Source organism: Ictidomys tridecemlineatus, chromosome 6 (assembly GCF_052094955.1).
Source record: "Ictidomys tridecemlineatus isolate mIctTri1 chromosome 6, mIctTri1.hap1, whole genome shotgun sequence".
NCBI lineage: Eukaryota > Metazoa > Chordata > Mammalia > Rodentia > Sciuridae > Ictidomys > Ictidomys tridecemlineatus.
The window spans coordinates 91,975,382-91,993,521 of record NC_135482.1 but is presented as its reverse complement, the minus strand read 5'-3'; the positions used below and the strand labels follow the sequence as shown (position 1 = coordinate 91,993,521).

General features: G+C 37.8%; 1 protein-coding gene across 2 annotated transcripts in view; it reads left to right on the top strand.

Annotated features, from left to right (window-relative positions):
• Ptpro (protein tyrosine phosphatase receptor type O) overlaps positions 1-18,140 on the top strand; it is a 220,963-nt gene that overhangs the window by 191,070 nt on the left and 11,753 nt on the right. For both annotated transcript variants that reach the window (XM_040280959.2, XM_005331877.4), the window contains 6 exons: positions 770-805; positions 3,922-4,003; positions 12,761-12,851; positions 15,029-15,105; positions 15,681-15,815; positions 16,037-16,159. In XM_040280959.2, the coding sequence (XP_040136893.1) occupies positions 770-805; positions 3,922-4,003; positions 12,761-12,851; positions 15,029-15,105; positions 15,681-15,815; positions 16,037-16,159 (544 nt within the window). The remainder of the gene's footprint in view (positions 1-769; positions 806-3,921; positions 4,004-12,760; positions 12,852-15,028; positions 15,106-15,680; positions 15,816-16,036; positions 16,160-18,140) is intronic.

Below are 18,140 nucleotides of genomic sequence, written 5' to 3'. Positions count from 1 at the left end.
TAACATTCATTGTTGATATAAAACAATAAAACACAATAACGGTTTTTCAATAGATACTACCTTAGCATTAGGTAACTTAGGTTAATTATCTTACCTGTTGCATGAAAACAATTACCCTATAGAACCCTAAAACAAAAGTTAATAAGTAAAGCATGCATTAACATTTCCTGTGTTCCACTTTATAGATTATTAACAAATTAATAAGACATGTAATTCTTCAAGATGTTTAAAACCTGATTCAAAAGAATAAAAGCAATGCTATAGGAGAATTGTATAAATTTACATGTCCACTTTGATAGCATGAATTCATATACCCTATGAAAATGTCAGAAAAGGTTATTTTAGTCTTTAATTAAGAAATCAACATATCTTCTCATCATTAGTTCCCCCTCTTATTCCCCAATTCTTCCCTCTTGCCTGCAGAACCTGCAAGAGAGGTAGTAGACTTCTCTATATTTACAAAATACTTTAGCAACTTACTTACCAGGAGTTAAAAATAGTATTTCCAGGACTCAGTTCTTTGGCAAATATGAACTATGAAATGCAAGTGTGTTCCTACAACCAAAGAATCTTTAAAATAGAATCTGAAATTATTATCGCTAGAGTTTCATGTAAGGAAAAGTAATTTAACAACACCTGAGGTATATTTAATGAAAATTAAATAAAATTGAGGTGCCAGTATAATTATTTAAAGCTCTTCAAGTTTAATCATTTTATTAATCAATTCTTTTGCCCCGATAAATTTGTCTTTTTTTTTTTAATTTCTCAGGAGTAAAAATGGTTTAAAGAAGAGGAAACTGACTAAGTAAGTATTTTTTTATTATTTCCTTTAAAAAGATTTTATAATTATGATCTTAACCTTCCAAATCTTAAAAAATAAATTGCTTGATTTCAAGCAAGGGATGCTTAAGAAAGAGGTAAGTACATATTATGAATATATAGTTGGAGATTCCACTAAGAAAGTTTATCATGGAAACCTTGTCAGGTACAAAGACCATTTTTACCACATGAAATCTGATGAAGAATGGATTGTAAAAAAAAAAAAGAATTATAAAAGTCTTGCAGAAGGAAGTGTGGAATTCTAAGCATATGAAAATCTAATGTTTAACAATATCAAAGGTAATAAAAAAAAACACTTGCCAGTTTGTGTTTTGAAATTCTGTGTTTGTTTCAGGGAAAGGCTTTCACTTTATGATGTTATAATAAATACTTTTCTAATTCTGTCTCAGAAAAACCTCTGTAATAAAGGAGAGATTATTCCTCTGGCTAGATTGTGGTATTACATATCCACTAAACTGTTAAGGTTATGATTCTGTTGGGTGAAAATTAGCCATCAGTTGATTTCAAAAGCCTATTAGATTATCACCACCAGGCCTTTTCTTAAAATTCCACACATAAAGAGTAGAACACTTGCCAGGCACAGTGGTGCATGCCTGTAATCCCAGAAGCTCAAAAGGCTGAGGCAGAGGATCATAAGTTCAAAGCCAGCCTCAGCAAAAGCGAGGCGCTAAGCAACTGAGACCCATTCTCTAAATAAAATACAAAATAGGGCTGAGGGTGTGGCTCAATGGTCCAGTGCCCCTGAGTTCAATCCCCAGTACCAAAAAAAAAAAAAAAAAAAAAAGGAACACTTTTATAAACTGAGTTCACTCTTGACAAGACTAGACTGACATCCACACTGATTTTCATGGCATAACCTGTGATACAATCCAAAAGAAAATTTGATGCAAACACATTGTCATTTAGCCTTGTGGTGGCATATAATTTACAGCACAAAGATGCAGGACAAGTTCCCTGTTAATTAAAATTGTATGCATTCCATTGACATACACCAACTGGCATAGGGGGCACAAGGCCAGCCTCCACAGATGAGAGTCACTGTCACCTGGAAGAAATAGTTGGCACAGCAGAAAGACTTTGTTGTCCATAACTATTAGTTGGGTTGTTAGTGAGAAGCATAGACCTCAGCATTCAAAGGACAGGATCTCAGGTCAAAAGGGGGAGACTCTTTCAGATCTTGCTCCTCCCAAGACCCAGGCACAGACAAGAGGAAAAACCAGACCTGGGCAAAAGAGTTTAGGGGTGGTGGGACCTGGTCACAAGTCAGAACCTCACATCAAACCAACTCCCTCTCTCTTCTCATTGTCCCTCCTTCTCTGTTTCTCTGCTTTCATTTGCCTTCTCTTTTCTTTTCCTGTGTTTCACTCCAAATGCCCCATCACCACCACACAACATATCCCCCTTGGAACCTCTTTTTTTTTTTTTTATCTCTACTTACTTCCATTCCATCTTCTTTTCCTTTACCTCTTCTCCCCTTTCTCTCTAACTCTGTCCTGCTGGTCTTGGTTTCCCTCCAAGTTTTCTTTCTCTCCTCTTCTGCCATATGTTTTCACCTGTCCATTCTGCTTCTTGGTTTTGCTTTTTCTAACCTAGAAATCTGTTCTCAGAGTCTGCCTTCCCTATACGTGCTCCCATTTTCTAGATGAAACTGGAAATGTGAAATCTAAGGTCAATGTCCTGCTCAACAACAGCAGCCAGATATTGTAGCCCATTCAATGGCATCCATTCCAGGACAGGAGTCCCACCGGTGGCCATTCTTTGGGAAAGATAACAAGTTTGAAGTGGGGAAAGCTTTGAACTAGGACTCATGCTGTGTGGTTCTAGACAGAGTTCCACCACTTAGTGGCCCGCTGATACTGACTTCCTTCCTTCCCTCACCCTTGGCTCTCTCACTGGGAGCACAGGGTGAGTGTTGTCCATGGGGATAACCAAACAAGATAACATGTGAATATTTATCAACTGTTGAGTGTTTTATGAGTATGAATTATTATTGTTAAGGAAAAAACCGTTAAAGTTTAAAATTGTTACCTGGGAGGTTTAATGCCCTCTAAAATCTTAACATAAAATAGTCTACCTGATTGGCTGATCCACAACTTTAGACAAATATCTATTAAATTCTGTGTAATTCCTAATAAGACTTAAGATCACATATAGATGACATAAGCTGCACAACATGACACAAGAATAAGGGAAAAGTCAACTATGGATCCTGCCAAGGTAGAAAGTCTTGGGTTTGATGACAGAATATGGCATCCTGCAGAATCAGAGAACAGGCTGGTATAGGTAGGTTCCTAAATAGATAAGCAACTACAAAAAATTACAGAGAATAAAACAAATCCTATTCTCACACATACACACACACAGAGGTGAGAAGTTCTGCTATAGATGTAGAAACATAAGTTTGCATATATTACTTGATTGAACCTCTGAGCCAGTTCAGTACTTTCATAGGTATGCAAGCTTCTGAATATGGCTCTCTCAGTTGAGACCCTGATAACTTCATCCTGCTGAGCCAGCCTTTGCTCTGGGGATATTGTAGCTAGCCAGACACACAATTCCTTATGTCATTAAAGTTATTTGAACTCATAAGTTTCTTTACATATTGTATATCAACCTTGTGGGATAGGTATGACAATAGTATTTAATCAATGACAATGATGCTTCTCTGAAAAGTTAGGTAATTCCCAGGATCACATTGGAAATAAACAACTGTAAGCCACAACTCAAACAGGTCTTTGAAATGTAATCCTTTGTTCTTTCCCATATTCTAGAACTTTCTAAAAACAACACATGTGCATGTAGACAGGTTATATATGAGTGGACATATATAAAATATTGCTAGAGTAATAGCAAAGTATAAATCTAGAAATTTCTATTTCAGGGAAGTTTGATACATATGCCCCTCTTCTGAATTATAATGTATTAGAAACTGTTAACTTGCGCCAAAAATTAAAATACAAATGAGTATTAACTTTGGAGAAGTAAAACTTTTATTTTCTTCAAGGAGAGTATGCATGTTTAAGAAGTGTGGTATTAAAACAGTATTTAATACTTATAAACATTTCTTTGTGTTTCACAAAGCCCGGTTCAGTTGGATGACTTTGATTCCTACATCAAGGATATGGCCAAAGACTCTGACTATAAATTTTCTCTCCAATTCGAGGTGAGTTGGGTAAAGCATTCTGGACCTTCTAGAATGAGTGGGACTGGGAAGTGTGGGATTTGTGTTGGGGCCACTGCCCTGCTCAATGGGCAATGCCTGCCCTGTGGTGATCTTGGCCTCAGCTGCTGCCTCAGTCAAAGGTTTTCAACCCTTGACCAATAGGCCAGAGCTTGAACAGCACAATTGAAGAGAAAGAGAGAATAGATGCAGGTTCTAAGATGAGCAAATACGGGTACAGGAGAAGTGATCATTGAAAACCAGGCAATTTTGAGTGTGCTTCTCATGCAGCTTGGGCCACAGTGAGGGTGGCTGGTGGAAGAAACTAACTTCATTTGCGTAACAGACTGGAGTGAGCTCTCATAGCCCTAGGATTACTGGCGTGCTACTTAATACATCTTTGTGCAATTTTAATTTCTTTCCTTGGAAAAATTGGAGACAGAGAGTAACACGATTCATTTAAAAAAGAAAAAATTGCCAACACCTCTCCTCTTTGTTTAAGCACACGTATTTCTTTGAGTCTATAAGACTATGTATCAGAATAGATGGAAATGAGTAAGTGGGAAGAATAGTTGGTCCTTACTTATTCTTTCTACATTATCTCACAGCTCATAACAGCCAATTATTCTTCAGGGTTCTGAAGTGGTCAATGATTCAGGATGAAGGGAAAGATAAAGTGACATTTCTAAATTCAGTAGCTTTTTTTTTTTAAAGCCCAAGTACTTTTCCTGCAAAAAAGCAGTTGCTTTTGCTTTATTCTTTGTATTCATTTATTCTTTCCCTTCATTTGTCAAGGATAGCTTTAGTCTATAAAAAGCAGCAATAGTCCTGATGTAAATATTCTTACAGGGAATTTGGGGATGAGAAGAATTTTACATATTCTCAAATACAAGCCCCTAATGGCCACCTGTGTGGTGAGAGATTCCACACAGAGCCTGCTCAGTTATCCATCGCCTGCAGGTGCTGTACAAATTATAGATGCTATACCAAATGTTAAATCACAAAGAACTAAAATTCAATTTGAATCAGAGACCTAAAGTGAGGACAGCATTTCAGAAAAATCTATCAATAAAAGAAGAATTTTTATAAGAAAACAAGAAGCTGAAATGCTACAAAAAGAAATAATTGGATACTTCTGATAATGGTAAGGAAAATGATGATGTAGCTACACTTCCCACCTTCCCATGTTCTCCTAATTCCTTTGAGATTAAATTCGTTGATGGCAAAACTTATATCATTACCTCTGCTGGGAACTCACAGTTAATGACATCAAACCCACATGTAACTATTAATGTGTTTCTGAATTGCATTGTTATTTTTTTTAATGCAGGAAGTCATTTTCTAGACTTCAAACTAGAAGGAAACATTGTTTTAGTTGTGAGTGACAAAAACATAATTTAAACATAATTTAACCAAAGGAAAGGAGGATTTGTTCAAAAGTCATTATGGTATCTCATATAATCAAAAGAAGGGTTGAGTAGCTAAACCATACAGGAGTATTTGGGAGCATTCCATTCCCCGCAATGTCGGAAACCACAGGCTAGGCCCCAGGAAACCTTCTATTTGTATTCTCATTTCTGGTAGCCAACTTCTTTTTCATAGTGGAAAATAAGGCCACCAATGACACCTGAGCATCACCATCCTCTTGTTTTCATAATTTCCCAAAAGAACCATTGATACTCTCATTTCAGGTTTGCAAATTAACAGAGAAGAATTTTTATGGACCCTCCTGGATCATGGTGCCCACTCAGACCAACTGCAGCTAGGGAGGGCAGAATCCCATAAACTCTTACTGGAAAACCAACGAATTTTGAGTGGAGGAGCTAATGTAGCTGAATTAGCTAAGAAAGGAGGGTATTGTTCCTAAGTAGAGAGGGCACTGGGAAGGCAAACAATAAGTGATTTGCAAACTAGAGTTAATGCCATAAAAATATGTAAAGCACAGGGAATGAAATTGACCACATTATATTATCATACCATGTGCATATATAAATATGTCAACAATGAATCCCACTATTCTGTTTAAATATAATACACCAATGAAAAAAAATTTAAATAAGTAAAGTGTCATAAATTTTATGTGCTAAATGTACAATTTATCATATGCTAAGGGCCTTTATACATTTGATATGTAAATTAACACATTTAGGGTTTACAAGGATGTTAGGAATGTAGTAAAATAGGAATCCAACGCACTACCATTTGCCAGTAATTACTATTGAAAAAAAAGTCACACTTTCTCAAAACCTCAGTTTCTTCACCTATAAAATGGGCAGGTTGAACTAGATCAATGGCTCTCAACTAGTCAAGTACCAGTCGTTCCCCCCAGAGGGAGTTTGGGAATGTATGGGAGTTGGTTTGGGTCTTTATCAAGGCTTGGGAGAGGGTACTAATAGTATTTAAGAGGAGAAGGACAAGGATGTTAAATGTTCTTCAGTGAGTACAACAACAAATAATTGTTCCAGACCAACAGTATTCCACTGAGAAATGTTGGACTAAATGTGGAACAAGGATTCAACTGAGCTTTACAACCCACGTGTATTACTCCGGGTTCTCCAGGAATCCAACAGGTTGCATAAATAGCCAATGAAATGTATATGAAGAAAGAGATTTGTCTTAAGGAATTGGCTTATACAGTTGAGCAAGTCTGAAATCTGGAGAGGCAGCTATTGGGTTAGAGACCCAGAGAAGAGGTGAAGTTGCACTCTCAAGTCTGAGGGCTATAAAGAGTTAGAATTTGCTCCTCCGTAGGGGACCTATCTTTTCTTTTCATGTATTCAACTGATTGGATAAGACCCTGCCAATTTATTTTTATTTGATTTACTTAAATGTTCATCACATTTTAAAAATACCTTCATAGCAACTTCTAGACCAGTGTTTGACCAAAGAACTGGGTACTGTATTCAAGCCAAATTCACACATAAACATAACCATCACTCCATGATTTGAAGAAGTATTTAGGATTTTCATTTATTATGAAGATTTTAAATTTATCTTTATTCTTAGAACATTACCGATCATGTATGTTACTTATTTGGTGCCAATTCTGTGCATGCATCCATGTTCCAGTGGGAAAAATATAATTCACTCTCTAGGAGCCTTTTAAATCACAGACTTAGACTCTATGCTTTAGACCAACATTTGCTCAAGTAGTGGCCCACTGGTCTTACTTCCTGCTCCAGGTGACAGCCTCCAGGCATTGCCAACTTTCAACTTCACTCCACCCACCACATCTTTAGGTTCAGCGTCAGCTAGTTTCAAAGAAGCCTTGTGCTCCTATGCCTGATTTCTGGGTGTACGCCAGACCTTTTACATGGAAGCCCTCAAATTTTCCTGAGATACACTAATAGCCATTGAGGTTTAAGGGAAAAAAATATTTCCAGCCCTTACTGGGGACCCAAGCGAGTACTAAGATGGCTGAATCGGGTCCATTTAGTGGTTGAACAGTTATTTGTTCTGCGTACCTGAATGCTTATACTACACGTAGTCACTTTGATCCTGACACTGAAAGATCACCCTCACACTGGGAAATTGCATCATTTATAAGCATTATGCAAATTGAAACTAATGTCTGGATTTACATATATTATCAATACAGCTATAAGTCATACATGAGCTGTATAAGTTGCTAATTTGAGTTCACTGAATAAATCCCTTTTTCACTCTGCATCTGATTTTGGAGCTACTGAAAAGATTGATTATCTTTCTGACAAAAATATACATCTTTTCTTAAAGAGGCTTGGGACCAAGGCATTAAAATCAAGCTCCTCATTTCTGTTGTTTCATATGAGAAAGGTTTTGAAGAATTAGACTTCAGAGCCTGACATGTGAGAGCCCTTGACACACACCACATGTTGCTTGCTCTTCCTCTAATTTCTGGGCTTTGTGGTTGGCCAGGATGCTAGTAAAAGTCCTCATCACCTTTGTTCTGAAATATGGTTGCAAAGATAAAAAATAAAGCTGCATATTGCCAACCCATTCACAAGGGATGATCTTTGATTTCTGGTAGTAGCCTCGTTTGCGACTGTTTTTACTTGTGTTTCAGTCTAGCTTCTAGCACTTGCCCAAGCATATATGAGGCCTTAGGTTCCATCCCCAGCATCACAAAGAAAAATATAAAAGGCACCTCAGCCAGGCCCTCTCCAACATTCTTATTCCAAGTGATCTTCTAGACCTGAGTTTTTCTCTCCCTTACTCCTTCCTTCCTAGATTTTGGTCTATTTCCAAGGGCCTCTACTAGTAACGTGTGCTTTGACTGAAATGTTAGACCTAAATCATATACAAGAGCCCAGAGACCAGCTAAGTATTTCTAGACTCTCCTGAGACTGATCCCTTCTTATCTCATCATCTATTACCCATTTCAGATTCCCATCATACCCTACTCTGTCTTTGGGATACCTGTTAGGAGTTGAACTGTGTCCCTACCAAAGATATGTTGAAGCCCTAACCTCTCAGTATCTAATAGTGTGAACTTATTGGAAATAGGATTGTTACACATGCACTTTGTTAAGATGTGCTCATACTAGACAGGGTGGGCTCTCAATCTAGTATGACTGGTATCCTTATAAGTACTGTGCTCACCAGTTGTGCCCTTGGAGCTCCTTGACTGGTAGCCTTGTAGAAAGATAGCCATGGGAAGACACAGAGACAGAGCAAATCCCTTGACAAAGGCCGGGACTGGAATGTGTAGCTGCAAGTCAAGGAAGACCTGAGATTGCCAGAAACCACCAGGAGCCAGGAAAAGGGCAAGAAGGGATTCCCGCTACAGGTGTCAGAGGGCATATGTTCCCGCGACACTTTGGTTTCAGACTTCTGTGCTCCAGAACTTCAACACAAGAAATTTCTTTTGTTGTTAGCCAACCAGTTTTTGGAACTTTGTTACGCAGGCCCAGGAACTAATACAATACTTCACGAGATAGCTTGCTCTAAATGCTTTCCTCTCCTTTGCATTTACCTGAAAATAACCAGATGTTGCCCAGTACCATTGGATCATTTTAACTGCTATAGACAGAACCTCTGCTGTTTCTCCATACTTATTCTCTCCCTATGAAAAAGTGGTTCCACTAATCTAGCTCATCTGACTCTCATGTCCAACTTATCCCAAAGTAAGCACCAAGAATTGTCACTTGCTGACATTATTACAAACTCCAAGGCTAAAAGACAGTTTGTTCTCTTCTCAGGTGATCATAACGCAGGTTATGGGGCTGAATGCCTGTGCTCTCCCAGAGTTCATGTGCTGAATCCCTAACTCCAGTGTGACAGCACTTGAAGACGGGACCTTTGGAGGTCCTTAGGGTTAGTTGAGATCAGAAAGAAGCCAAGAGAAGAAGTCTCAGAGTGAAACCCACCTTGGCATCCTTGGTTTGGACTTCTCAGTCTCTGGCACTCTCTAGTTTCTAGGGCTACCATAGCAAATGACCACAATCTTGTTGTCTTAAGATAAGTGGAAATTGATGCTCACAATTATCAAAGACAGAAGTCAAGGTGTCAGTAGGATGACACTCCCTTTGAAGGCTCGAGATGGAAATATTTCTTTGCCTCTTCTGGGCTTTCGGTGGCTCCAGGAATGCCTTAGCTGGAGGCTGCCTCCTTCCAATCTGCCTCCATGTTTTCACGCCGCCTTCTTTTCTCCTGTATGGTCTCACCGAGTGATTCTTAATGGCTTACGCCAGTAAAGACCCTTCCTCCAAATAATGTCATATTCCCAGGTTCTGAGGTTTAGAATATGGACATAACATTTTGGGGATCATCATTCAACCCAATTCAGATAACTACATTGCCTAGAAAAAAAATGATAGATTCTATTAGAAACAAAATTGGCAAAAAGAAATTAAAAAAGATTTATGTTGGGTTCAGGCCATCACCTCCATACTTGGCCTTTATGAAGCTTTAAGTCTCTGGTGTTTCCATATGGTTGGAAAGAAAATAACTGTAAAGCTACTGAACCAGAAACTTAGTATTTGATTTTCCACTTAGTGACAGGCTAAATTACAAAGACTCAAAGCATTTGCGTAATCATGCAGCTCCTGCTTTGCTGCAGTCCAACTTTGGCAATTTGCATTTCCAGTGTTCAGCCAATTAAGCCTCTCTTATCAACTGAGGGCATTTACAGGGAGGAGGCAACACACAATTAAAGTTCTATCAGTTAAGTCAGCTTCCATATGTGTGCCTGCTCTCAGCCTCAATCTGTTTCCACAGTTTCTCTGATATCTGAGGTCTTTTCCTGTGGCTTATCAGTCTGTCCCCGAAGCAGAGGAACAGGAGGGGGAGAGTTGTTGGTCTGTTAGCACAAATGGCAAAGGAGGGAGAAATTATAGAACTGGACAAAGCAAAACAAACAAAGACTTATAGCAGAAGCATTTCACAATCGTTATCAAGAGCACTGCATTAATATTGGTTGAGTTTATTCTATTTGACAGCCACTATAAAACAGTGAAGTATAGAGAGTTTATTTACAGATAATTAAACTGATGCTAATGAAAACTACTTCCCCAATAACACACAGTATATAATAGTACATCAAAATAAGTGAGATTATTTGACAAATTATCTGTAAAGACATGTTCTATAAAAGGTAGATATTTAAACATATTTTAAGCAGTAAAAGCTTCATTTGAATAAGCTTACAGCAACCAAAAGGAAGTGACCTAAAAATAACACTGATCTGGCTCAAGTTTGCTAAAAAAAAAAAAAAAAAAAAAAGTTTCTTACAGGACAATATAGTCATCCTCTGGAAACCCTTTAAAATGGAAAATAGTTATAAAGTAACTGATAAGTTTCTGCTTAAGGTCATTGGCATGCAAGAGTTTTCTCTGACATAGAAAAAAAAATCTAATTTTGTGAGTTGAATATCAAACTTGACAGTTTGTCTTTAAGAATGATTTCAAGCCAGGTGCAGTGGTGCATGCCTGAAATCCCAGTGACTTGGGAGGCCCAGGGAAGAGGATCACAAGTTTGAGGTCAGCCTCAGAAGCTTAGTGAGACCCTGTCTCAAAATAAAAGACTGAGGGTTTAGATCAATAATGAAGCATCCCTGGGTTCAATCTCTAGAACCACACAGAAAGAAAGAAAGAGAGTGTGAGGGAGGAAGGAAGAAAGGAAGAAAGAAAAGAAATAAAAGAGAGATGACGTCAACTTGCACCAAAATGTCTGAGACTTTGTTATCGTGAAGAGCCAAAGCAATAAAGAATCAGAGGGAAAGAGAAATGTAGGCCATTTAGGTTGATATATCCATGTTGACTGCAAGCTGCAACCCTTCAAAATATGTCATGAAGCACAAGGGAAGTTGTTAATGTCCTTCTTCCATGTGAAAGCAACAGAAGACCAAAAACTTGATTTCTTAAAGCATGTTTTTCAAAGAATATTTGGATCCAGACACAAAGGGCACAAAAGAGATATACATGTACAGTCTCTCAGAATATCATCAAATGTCTCCAAAATTTTTCAAAAGCCTTTTGAAGACTCCAAAATTCTTCTCTCCAAGAAGTATGCCTCTAGCTTATGACTCCTTAAAGCAATAATTGGGACAAATTCTAAAGAGTAAAACTAATGAACAATATTAATATCCTATAAATGTAAATAAAATTTATAGAGTGGTTTCTTGTACTACCTCACTCAGCATCTTATAGAAAGATGCATACTCTATAAGCAGTCCCATATATAGATGGTTATCTATGCTGTTTGCTAATATTTCTCTATACTTCATAGAATAATGTAACCAGATCTGCTGCATTGGTTGTGTATTGCACAACTCCAGCAAGCTCAGTCTACATAGACCACAGCGTGAACATACCCCCAGGAAATCCTGGAACATAATCACCTTATTTCCTATAATACACATGACATAGCAACCTAGAACCCCTTTTTCCAGTAAAATAACCTTTTTGAAATCAGTTATGTGTTTATACAAAAATTGTCATACCAGTGTATTCTCTGAAAATGGGATTTGTAAGAGTACTGTTACATGCACTTATTTAGATATTTTTTCTTTCACTGATAGGCTCACCTATACACCACTAATTTATCTTTACTTTTGACAGTCTGTAGCCATATATTTAGTAACTACTAATCCTAAGCTTGTAACTTGGAGATTGTTCTCTATGCTTTAGGAAATATTTTTGTAAGTTGCATGAATTTTAAGTTACCCTGTTCCTCTGAAAACCTGGAAAGCATTTCTGTTTTCAAATTATCCACACCTTATGTGTTATGTACATAGATATTGCTTTTCCAAATTATCAATAAACTGCTCAAGGTATTTGTGTTGTATTAGACAGTTCTTATACAATCATGCAATAGAAGAAACAACCTCAAAATCTCAGTGGCCCACGACATTTGTTTTTCCCACTCCTATGCATGTGGTTCAGCTGGGGCAATTCTGCTTCAGTTCTGCTGTGGGTCAGAGTCAGGTCTGTCCCATATGTCTCCTCATCCTGGGACTAGCAGCTTCCCTGGGCATGACTTTTCACAGCAGATGGCAGAAAAGGGCAAACAAAGCTGAGCAAATTCATAGAAAACTTCTGATTGGACATGAATTCTTTCTAAGTCCACTGGCCAAAAATAGTTGACAACAGTGGAGTGGAGAAGAGCTACTGCCTCCAAACAGAGCTGCTGCAGCATCATAAGGTCAAGGGCAGGTGATAATTCTATTACATACAGGGAGTAAATCATTATCCAATGTGAACAGTAAGCCAATGTGAACAACAAACCCATCCAATCCACACTATGTGCAGGAATCGCAAATCTATTCTCTCTCATTTACAGGAGTTGAAATTGATTGGACTGGATATTCCACACTTTGCTGCAGATCTCCCACTGAACCGATGTAAAAACCGCTACACGAACATCCTACCATGTAAGACCATCAACTGCCAATCATAATTTTATCTTTCAAAGGTCAAAGGATTGTTACTGCAGATTAATTCATTTCACCAGTCTCCATACATACCAGTTGTGATCTGAACCTCAAGGTCATCTCTGTGATTACACTGATGTCACAATTGCTTTGATGTCATTAGATCCTATCCGTAAAGATTTCATTACTATGCTTTTAAATGAATTGTACCTGAACAGAAAAAAAAAAAAAAAAAAAAGACCATTTGGCCCTTTGGAGAGCAAGGAGACTTAGCTAAATTAGAAATCAAATAATTTGTGGTCTCATGACGTACTTTATGAGAATTCACTGATAATGGAAGAAAGCAATTGGAAAGGGAGTGCAAGGTGTTATAAAGTCTTTCTCTTCCTAACTTCTGGCAAGCTAAGTAGTTGTATAACATTTTGTAATAAAAAGCGACATTCAAATTAAAAAAAAACTAATGTCAGTACTTACAGGACAATTAAACACATTCAAATATAGATTTAACAGTCCTTTCTGCTATGCTGTAGGTGAACTGGGAAAGAATGGAAAAATGGAAAGCAGGGAGACTGAAAAAGCTATAGAAAGAAAACTCTATCCTGGATAAAACTTTATCCTTGATAAAACTAAGTAGTGTTACAGCAATAGCACCCCACATCTCTACACAGTTCAGAATTTACTTTTTCCACTTAAAACTCATCTACAAAAAAGCCCATGCACTGATAGATCACATTCACCCAAATTTACTTAAATTAGAAATCAATAATAAAAATACTTTAAAACTAATGCCACTAGACACTCCATAAACTTGCTTTTTTTAAAAAAAATCTTTTTATTGTGAAAATTTCCAAACATAAATATTATCAGCCCTACCTCTGCACCAACAAATTTTATTAGTAGTGTTCAAACATAAATGTGTATAAACACACACACACACATTTAAAATAAACTCGTGGGTTAAAGAAGAAATTGTCATGAAAATGTTTAATCACTTCAAAACGGAACCTTACTTGTTAAAACAATTGGTATGCACCAACACAGTCCTCATAGGTACATTTATCACCTTAACTCTTCATATCAGAAAACAATAAAGACTAAAAATTAATGATCAAATCATCTACTGTAAGAAGTAGAACTCAAGAAAAATAATAAAGATAATAAGCTGAAATTAATGATGTTTTTTAAAAGGCTACAATAGAAAGGATAGTCTTTGGAGAGACACAGAAAGAAAAATGTTTAGTGATTTCACTTATGTCTCGAATCTATTAAAAGAACAGAAGCAACAAATTCAAATACATAAAACAGAGATTAAAATTATTGGTAGGGGATGGCAAGATACAGCTCGAAGGGTACAAAACCGCAGTTGCATAGGATGAACAAATTTAGAAGTCTAATGTACATCTCAAGGATTATATTGTATGACACTGAAAATTTGATAAAACAGCAAGTTTAAGGTACTTTTATCTCAGACACACACAAACAAACACACACAAGGCTCTATAATTAAATATTTAGTGACAACTAAATTTGGAAATATGTGAGGTAATGGATGTCTTAATTTGTTCACTATAGCAATCTCAAACATCATGTTGTATACCTTAAATGTACACAGTAAAAAAATACATAATTAGGGCTGGGCTGGAGCTCAGTGGAGCAGTGTATACTTAGTATGTCCAAGGTCTTGACTTTGATCCCCTATACACCCCCAAAATCAATTTAACTTAAATTTAAATTTAAAATATTTTTAAAAGCCCATGGATTCTCTCTTCTCTAGATCTCCCAAAGGTATTGAGCTCTGTGGATGTCCCTGGGTGAAATGGAGATCATGTATTTAGGCTATGTACTTGGAGCTTTCCATAAAATTTCTCTCGTATTTTGTTTCCTGTAAATATTCTGCATGAGCTTCCCAAAACCTGAAGATATAATTCTTCCAAGGACAGAAGAGCTGGTGTAGAGAAAACAGCAGTTGGAAGATATTTATGTACTCATTTAAACAGGAAATTGAGATTGAAGAAGGCCTAGAATAGCAGATTACTGTGAATTACCTTGCACTCCATCACTCACTGATTTGACTTCATATAGGGTAGAGAGGGTCTATTAAAGAACAGAAGCAATAAATTCAAATAAATTTTCCTTCCACCCTGATTTTTACTGTTTCCTTTTCTCCTTCTCTGTAGATGACTTTAGCCGGGTGAGACTAGTCTCCATGAATGAAGAGGAAGGTGCAGACTACATCAATGCCAACTATATTCCTGTAAGTAGAAAAAAATCAGGCATCTAAGTGCTGGAGACTATGATCCAACCAATGGCCCAACGTAGGCTGTATGGATGCGTTACACTATTGAAAAGAGCCATTCCCCACCCAGCAATGAATCTCTGAGAACAGTTTCCATTATTCCATCTCTGAATCAAGACTAGGGGGTGGGGGGATGTTCAGATTTCTTTGTAAAGGACGGTGAAAAGAAATGAAGATAATTGTGCTATAGGTCATCTTTCTTTTGTGTTTAAGTTTCAGCTTCAGCAACGAAACTCAAAGGGCTCCCAATCTGAGCACCTGTGCTTTAAAATACCTATAAAGATAGTGTTTGTTGTCATAAAAAGGTGTGGCTGGGATTTTACAGATTCCCACAGAACAATGCTTCAAACTACACAGACCTATGGAGTGGGTTTCTTTGATTGCCTCTTTGATGAGAAAAGGAAGAACATTGCATAGGCCTGTGATCCTTTGCCACTTTTATCATCAGTAAACTTTCCATTTTCCCCTTGGTGTGGAATGGCATCTGGCGTTGACAGTGCTGGTTGAGTGATAACTTTGTCACTTTCTTTCAGGGATACAACTCGCCCCAGGAGTATATCGCCACCCAGGGGCCGCTGCCAGAAACCAGAAATGACTTCTGGAAGATGGTCTTGCAACAAAAGTCTCAGATTATTGTCATGCTCACTCAGTGCAATGAGAAAAGGAGGGTGCGTGTCTAACCCAGCTGTTACCGCTTTGCAGAAAAACAGCCTCTGTCCTTGCTGAAGAGCTTGCTCTGTAGCAGAAACTATCATGCTTGCTTTGATTTTCATCCTCATGATAATCCTATATGGTTCTTCAGAAACAAGTACCTCTGCTTTCCCTAAATGAGCACAGACTTAATTTCTTACCTCGCCTGTTTTCAGAAACTATGTTCTTCTCGCTCCAGGTGAAATGTGACCATTACTGGCCATTCACGGAAGATCCCATAGCTTATGGGGACATCACTGTGGAGATGATCTCAGAGGAAGAGCAGGACGACTGGGCCTGTAGACACTTCCGGATCACTTATGTAAGTCTCCAGACAGGAGTACAGGTGATATCCCCAGGTCGACCCCTCCCCTACCTCCCCCCACCATAAATGCCAAGGAGACCTACCAACCTACCTCTGTCATGTAAGAGAAAGAGCACCTCAGGCTTCACAACACTGCTTCCTTCAAAAAAATCCACCTTTAATGTAGTTGCTTTCCACTTTACAAAGGATGGTACAGATAAAGTGGAAATCAAAAGTCTTCACTGGTCCATTTCAAGGGAACCCAGGACAATAGAAGACTTAGTTAACCAAGCACCATCGAGAAGGGACATGTCCTCATTACTTAATATTAATAATGGATGTAGTTACATTGAAACCAGGGTGTACTCTTTTTGGATTTTGTTCTATTTTTCCTCATTCTGTTCCCTCATTTTGCCTTTCATCATTCAGATGGCACTTCTAGACCTTATTAATCATGGTTCGTAGCTCTCTTAAGTGCTATCCATTTCTGATTGTTAGAATGTCAGAAAAGTCTATTTGCCTTGCAGGGCCAGCTTTCTCTCTGATGACAAGTCTTTCAGCACGAACTGAATATTTCTGTATCAGACCCAGGTGCTAACATCAACCCAAGTCATCCTGTTGCCTACTACCCATAAACAGTCCTTAGAATATAGATTTTTCACTTGTATTGTTCATTTGAACATGCTGTCTGTTGATGACAGAATTTAAGAGGAAAACCCTCACCGCATGTTCTTCCCTGCATAGAAATAGCCCTTCCTCATGGTTTAGACCAGGAAATGGCAAACTGCAACCTGCAGAAAAAATTAATCCATTGCCCGTTTTGTGAAGCTTATAAGAGGAGAATGTTTTTACATTTCCAAATGGTTGGGAAACTTTTTAAAAGAATATTGCATGTGAAATATCATATATAAATGATGTGAAATTCAAATTTCAGTATCCATCGATAATGTTGTATGAGAATATTCCATATTAGTTTGTGCATTTTCTGTGACTGTTTTTGTGTATATCAAGCTTGCGTGGCAACCGAGACTGCATGACCTGAAAAATCTCAAATATTTACTATCTGACTCCAGAAAATGTTTGCTAACCCTTCATATAAATAATGGAAACAAAGATTGCTGAAGCTGAAACTTAAACACAAGAAAGATGACCTATAGCACTATTATCTACATTTCTTTTCAGGCTTTTACAAAGAAATCTGAACATCCCCCACTCCCTAATCTTGATTCAGAGATGGAATAATGGAAACTGTTCTCAGAGTTTCATCGCTGGGTGGGCATTTATTAACTATATTTTATTGGTATTTACAAGAGATGAATCACTTAACCACTGGTAGTTAACCATTACTTATACTGCAGTGAAAATGTAGGCAAAGTGGGTTTCATGCTGTTCCCTTCCTTTGAACTGCCTGTCTCTTCCTTGTTCCCCAAGCACGTCTGTATGCAAACACAGTCAGCTCAAATATCTTCCTTATCTCGCCTTCCCTAGTCAGAGACCTTCAGTTCTTTCCTCCTCTGCTATAGCATCTCACACATACTGCTCTATCGAAGCACACTGTGGTTATAATTCCCTGTCTTCACATCTCCCCTCCCCCCTGGGATGTTGAGTTTCAGAAACAAGAACTCCGTTTTTGTGTGATGAATCCGTCAGTGAATGAATTATTTCAACAATAATAAAGCACTATGTATGTCAACAGACTTTCTATCAGAAAAGCATTTCACAATCTTAATGCCATTTCAACGAAGCTTTCTTTATTGGCTATTTCAGCCAGAAATCCAGTGCAAACTGTTAGAGAATGTAGAACAGATCTTTCCTTAGGTTTGCATCTGGGAGAATAAACTGCAGAGTACAAAATGGGGTTTGTTCCCATGCCTGTTCTCTTAACAGCGAAGAGTCACATAGATCATTACATGGTCAATAATTTGCTTCTTGTCCTTGGTCTTAAATAGTGACTTATCTTTCAATGGCTACCACGTGAAAGGCTTGAACAGCAGGTATG